This window comes from Pseudophryne corroboree, chromosome 11 (assembly GCF_028390025.1).
Source record: "Pseudophryne corroboree isolate aPseCor3 chromosome 11, aPseCor3.hap2, whole genome shotgun sequence".
Lineage (NCBI taxonomy): Eukaryota > Metazoa > Chordata > Amphibia > Anura > Myobatrachidae > Pseudophryne > Pseudophryne corroboree.
In genome coordinates, this window is record NC_086454.1 from 39,144,572 (window position 1) to 39,151,252 (window position 6,681).

Below are 6,681 nucleotides of genomic sequence, written 5' to 3' on the forward strand. Positions count from 1 at the left end.
CCGCCAACTCCTGGACAGTCTGTGGTGCAACGTGGCATTGGTGGATGGAGCGAGACATGATGTCCCAGATGGGCTCAATTGGATTCAGGTCTGGGGAACGGGCGGGCCAGTCCATAGCATCAATGCCTTCATCTTGCAGGAACTGCTGACACACTCCAGCCACATGAGGTCTAGCATTGTCTTGCATTAGGAGAAACCCAGGGCCAACCGCACCAGCATATGGTCTCACAAGGGGTCTGAGGATCTCATCTCGGTACCTAATGGCAGTCAGGCTACCTCTGGCGAGCACATGGAGGGCTGTGCGGCCCCCCAAAGAAATGCCACCCCACACCATTACTGACCCACTGCCAAACCGGTCATGCTGGAGGATGTTGCAGGCAGCAGAACATTCTCCTTGGCGTCTCCAGACTCTGTCACGTCTGTCACATGTGCTCAGTGAGAACCTGCTTTCATCTGTGAAGAGTACAGGGCGCCAGTGGCGAATTTGCCAATCTTGGTGTTCTCTGGCAAATGCAAATGTCCTGCACGGTGTTGGGCTGTAAGCACTACCCCCACCTGTGGGCGTTGGGCCCTCATACCACCCTCATGGAGTCTGTTTCTAATCGTTTGAGAAGACACATGCACATTTGTGGCTTCCTGGAGGTCATTTTGCAGGGCTCTGGCAGTGCTCCTCCTGTTCCTCCTTGCACAAAGGCGGAGGTAGCGGTCCTGCTGCTGGGTTGTTGCCCTCCTACGGCCTCCTCCACGTCTCCTGATGTACTGGCCTGTCTCCTGGTAGCGCCTCCATGCTCTGGACACTACGCTGACAGACACAGCAAACCTTCTTGCCACAGCTCGCATTGATGTGCCATCCTGGATGAGCTGCACTACCTGAGCCACTTGTGTGGGTTGTAGGGAGGTCATACAGGCACGTGGAGGCCACACACACTACTGAGCCTCATTTGACTTGTTTTAAGGACATTACATCAAAGTTGGATCAGCCTGTAGTGTGTTTTTCCACTTTAATTTTGAGGGTGACTCCAAATCCAGACCTCCATGGGTTAATAAATTTGATTTCCATTGATAATTTTTATGTGATATTGTTGTCAGCACATTCAACTATGTAAAGAACAAAGTATTTAATAAGAATATTTCATTCATTCAGATCTAGGATGTGTTATTTCAGTGTTCCCTTTATTTTTTTGAGCAGTGTGTATATATATATATATATATATATATATATATTATATATATATATATATATATATGTAATCTCCATACCCAGAAACTTTTCTCTTGACACACACGTATCCGACTGCTAAATCTATTAGCGGCCCCACACGTTTGTTATGTTGTGTTAATGCTGTTTGACCTGTTTGTTATATTGTTTGTCCTGGACGAAGCCCCCAGGCCTCCAGGGACGCTCTGTGGACTTGTCAAATGCTGGGGGTTACGGATCACATAAAAAAAGGTTGGAAAACCAGTAACATGGGACAATTAAACACAATAAAAGAACCAGCCAATAAGACAAATACAAGGTCCCTGTGATTGAGGGGCATCATTAAATAAAGCCCATTTATGCTACGTTTTTCCGGCATAAAGACAAAGCCGGTGTGATTAGCAGCCAGCGTGGAAGTACCGACTGCAAAACTTTATGACTGCAACCTGAATCCTGCTTTCCTACCCCTTTTGTCTGGTCAGACAATGAGAGCGCACATATCTAGGCCTGTCCTTTCTCTCAGCATCCAGTCTGTCGCTGGGTGGCGGGGGGCCCCCATCGCTTGACCCTTTATATTGCAGTTTATACAATCAATAGACACTTTGCGGAGCACCTCTGGCAGAACAGGTCTGATCACCAGCGGCCGGAGGACGCTATCTCCAGCATCAAAACAGCTCCGGCTTTCAGCTCCCAAAAGTTTACTCTGACTTAAAGGAAAAGGCAAAAACTTAAACGCGGACCCATCAGATGCCAGTCTTTTCTCTGCACTTCCCTTTGCTGGTTGAGACTTCCTGCTGCTCGCCTGACAATCATTGCAGGAACTTGCTCCTGCGTAGCCTTCAGCAAGAGACGGTGAAAATGTCACTTATGATCGCATGATTAAAGGAAGCTTTAAGCAGAAAAGTATTGATCAGTGGGGCCTGCAATCTTTTTAAGTCATTTCATTGCAGCGTAATAAAGAAAAAAAAAAAAAAAAGTGATTAAAACTGAATTTCCAATTGACGTTACAATGCAGCCGGGGATGTAGGAATTGCCGTCTCGGTGAACTTTTTATTACCGGTAAGAGCAAGTTGGCACAAAATGCAGGAATAGGAGTAACATTTATGTTTTCTCAGGATATAATGGACCACGAAAGGGTGCCCTTGCTTGCTCCGGTTATTGCGCCACAATGCAGAGCGCACAACACGGGAAGGGGGGGGGGGCACAAGTAAGGTGATGCCAGCTAATGGTGAATAGTAAGAGGAGTTTATTAGGAGTTGCGATAAACCAGGAACACTGCTACGTTAGGTTTATACCATTGACAGGAGGTGGAACATTGACACCTGTCCGTCTTGCATCTTTACGCGTTCAGGCTACGCGGGAATAGTCTAGAAGGCTACTAGAATCGCGCCCACCTGCCATTGTAAAGCCTGATTAGATATTACCATGTCGCATCTAAAATGCTCAATAACTACCAGAAATGCCCCAACGTCTTATATTAAAGGGTAAAAGTTTGCCAAAAAAATAAATTACATTTACATTTTAATGGAAATAATGTCACACTGTAGCTTAAAACTGGATCTAGCGTGATCCAGGAAGGAGATTTAAATGTCGGTCTCCGTCGTCACCCTGCCCCCCGCCCCACAGCCTGTTTCAGAAGTCATCAATAATAGTTTTTCTATTGCCTCTTAAGTTGCTTCCATTGCCCGTGTCTGTACCATTCCTAGATGTTGTTTTCTGCTTCATTCTCGTTGATCTGATTTTGGTGATAAAAGTTTATTTGCTCCATCTGTGATAATCACAGTCTCTCAGTGTCGGATATGAAAGATAGGAGAATTCATCGTCAGTTTAGAAACCACAAATCAGCCTGATCCAATAGGTTGGTAATATAATCAATGGGAATCTATTAAACGCTAAGTGAGGCACACCCCGGAGTGCTAATGTATATTAATAACTCATGCATCGGCTCGTACCTTTGTACCGTCCCCTTTGGCAGTTTCTGTGTTAATATTTGTTTGGTTTACGAACCTCTTTAATGTTCTGTTCCCAGGTTCTCCCTCATAGACCTATAATAATATATTTTGTAGACCTTCGCTTATTTGGAAACCACAGATGTAATTTAATTTCATCCCCTTACATCCTAGAGAGTATAAAAGGAGCTTTGGACCTAAACAGACCTGTGAGCCTGACCGTTCACCCCATATTAACACCAGTTGGTACACACGGATCAGTAATACAACGCCCAATAAGAGTTTCCATATAAATATACAACATATAAAGATACAGCATTACAGTAAAGGACAAGAAAAGTTAATTCTACAAGGTAACACTTAATTCGTCTACTGAATGGATGTTTTTCTCCTCCACGGTTTGAATTAATACCAACCAGAGTCCTTGGACACATGGGGTATCAGGGTATGTCCTAGTCATAGTTGCCTATCCTCCCTCATTCTGCAGGAGACTCCCTGAAATAGAAGCAATCTCCCCGACTCCCTGAATAGTCCATCAATCTCCCTGATTGCACCTTGTCCCCATTATATAGTTGTTACATTTTTTGGGGGAAAAAGAAATTTAGAGATACATACATTCAAATGGGATCATCAGTGCCATTTCCCTGCATTGGCTAGGCACAATGATCCCTACGGCTACATGAATTTTAAAAGAACGGTTTCTCCTGGCTACTTACAGTATATGGAACCTCTTGTAAAACACAATACACAAACAAATCCTTCACAATATCTTCGACTAGTAGATCTTACTAACTTTGGGGCTCATTCATATTTGGATGTAAGTCATGTTTATGACGCGCCTCTCGTATGAAGCAGTACACGTCCCTGCTGATAGGTGATACTTTCACAATCTCCCTGAAATGTTTTTTCAAAAGTAGGCAAGTATGGTCCTAGTATACATTTATTTTAGCTTTTCCTGTGTATGCTGCAGGAGTAAAGTCATCCTTGGACGCACCTGCCGTAAAGTGCTCAGCTACAGTGTAACGACTCGTGTGGCTCAAACAGGAAGAAGGAAAAAACCTGCACCAGCTAAACGGAGAGAGTTGTTGGCTCTCTGTGATAATTGCTACCTTTCTAAAAGGAGATCAATGTCAGACATCTGTCCGGCCATTAGAAGGGATGGCTAGCCACAGAAGCATCTTTTGGAGACGGATTGGAGGGATTTTAAGTAAAGTGCTCCGGTTGACACTGATCCTGGTCTTCAGTTCCTTTATTTGAAATGCACAGCTCTAAGCGAGGAATAAAATGCCCCTTACCAGCTGCTGCTGCTGCTTCTATAACTGAAAACCGGGCGACACTGCACAGTTAACCCTTCTCTGTCCGCACCGAGCTACGGATAAACCCTGGTGCAAGCACGGAAGCCCACAATGAAAGTGATTGAGGGTGCTCTATTTAACGCCCTTCCCTCTGTAGGACTAAAAAGTGGCATGCATAGATACGGATAGCGGCAGCACAAATGTTTTGGGGTGTTTAAGCACCCGCAAAGCTGGCTCCTACGGGTGCAAGTGAGGCCTGGGACCCACAGAGGCGAACGTCTCCGTCTGAGAACGTCCAAATTATGCGCTTTTCGGATCTTTGCAGAATTCTCTAATTAGCTAAATAAATCTACAATTCCCCCTCCCCCTAGAAATGAAATTCTAGGTGTCAAACCTCCTCCCAACTTCTCCGGTCCCCAATCTTTCAGTCTTGCTTCACAGATATGCAGACAGCCCAAAACTTGTTTCCTTACAGCTACAGTATGTCCTTCACCTGCCTCATTGTAAAAAAAAGAACAAAAAAGAAAAGTAAATTAGTATTGCTATCGCTCCGAGGATTTTCTTTTCTTTCTATTAAAAATGTTAGCATATCCCTTTTGTGAAGTCTAGTAGTATTTTCCGACATATAAAGACAGAGGAGAACATGGGAATCAATGTAACACTATGTGCAGGCGACAGTGTTACACATGGAATATTCGGCAGCGGATAAGGAAGAGATGCTCTAACCCAGAGGTTCTCAAACTCGGTCCTCGGGGGCCCACACAGTGCATGTTTTGCAGGTCTCCTCACAGAATCGCAAGTGAAATAATTAGCTCCACCTGTGGACCTTTTAAAATGTGTCAGTGAGTAATTAATACACCTGTGCACCTGCTGGGTTACCTGCAAAACATGCACTGTGTGGGGTCCTGAGGACCGAGTTTGAGAACCTCTGCTCTAACCAAACAGAGAAAAACCCATGTTGTAGACAGCGATCCTGCAGCGACGGGGACCAGACCGAGTCCTGTTTACTTTCTAGCAATGACAAGTGGAAGGAACACGCGTGGACTGATAAGCAAAGGGAAGCCACAGCCGGCCACCTCTACATGACTACGGAATCACAGCCCTGCCTGCGTCTGCTGCTCCTGCCTTAGCGGTGAATTAATCACAGAAGGAGGCACCTGTACAGCGTATAGGGACAAGTCAGTATATAACAGCAGACTCACCGTCCTCTTTATCCAGCACCATTCTCCCAGAGGCTGAAGGGGCTCCTCCGTCACCAGAAGCCTCTCCACACAGAAGGAAGGACACGTTGCTGGGAACACGCTACTATGCAGCCGTCCGTCTTCTGCCAGCCAGCCAGCTATAATTGCACAATTGGGTGACTTTTAGCCTATGTTGCACCAAGCTTGGATTACATTCAGAACTGCTCAGCGTCGCTAATACAAAAAAAAAAAAAACACACACACAGTTTGATCCGCTTTCTTCTGCACCTGGCTGCAAAATTGCATAAACTAAGCCTACAGTTTGGAAAATAAAAGGGGGGATTTCAGGCTGAGGCTTCGGCAATTCTCTTCCCGGATTGTTCAATTGGCAGAATAAAAATGTGTCTTAATGTGATTGTGTGTGATAGCCCTGGCAGTGACTACGGCCGAGCTCCGCCGGGTTCTAAAGTGCTTTTCTCTAATCTAAAATTATATTCTGTGAAAAAGAAGAAGAAGAAGGAGAAGGAAAAAAAATAAATCTACGATTCTGCCTCTGAAAGCGAATGTGCTCCTTTTCTTTCCTCTCTCTCAATTTATGTGCCGTGCATTATCCTGCTGCTGGAGAAATGCACTCATTTCCCAGAGACCCTAAGATCCCCTTGTTAATTAAATCAATTCATTATGCTCAGATCTGATTAGCAACCCTTCCCCCTCCTTTGAATCAATTATTCAATACACAAACATAATTGGCTGTGCTAGGGGTGTCTAAGTATTAGCTTATTTAACTCCAAGGACACTAATTACCCCTAGGGCAAGAGAACTTTTCTCATTAATTCTGACAAAACACAAAAGCGCAGTCAGTCGGTGTGTGTGTGTGTGTGTGTATGTGTGTGTGTATATCTATTTACGTGTGGAAGAGAGAGGAGGAGAGAGATGATGACACAGTCACATTGTCAAGTGGAAAAGACGCCTGTGTTCAAACATAGGGACCTGGGAGATATATATAAACCTATATGTAATATATAACTGTATATAATCTGACGTTACCAGGTGGAGAG

The 6,681-nt window shown here is 44.7% G+C and overlaps 1 protein-coding gene across 2 annotated transcripts in view; it reads right to left on the bottom strand.

The window, feature by feature from the left end:
- The window catches only part of LMO1 (LIM domain only 1), a 251,824-nt gene extending 245,525 nt beyond the window's left edge, over positions 1-6,299 (bottom strand). Inside the window, exons 1-2 of one of the 2 annotated variants that reach the window (XM_063944035.1) lie at positions 5,645-6,299; positions 4,837-4,935 (exon numbers count right to left, since the gene is read on the bottom strand). In XM_063944035.1, coding sequence (XP_063800105.1) covers positions 4,837-4,935; positions 5,645-5,666 — 121 coding nt within the window. In that variant the 5' untranslated portion in view covers positions 5,667-6,299. The remainder of the gene's footprint in view (positions 1-4,836; positions 4,936-5,644) is intronic. The other variant, XM_063944037.1, reaches the window with a different exon arrangement.
- Between the last annotated feature and the right edge of the window lie 382 nt (positions 6,300-6,681).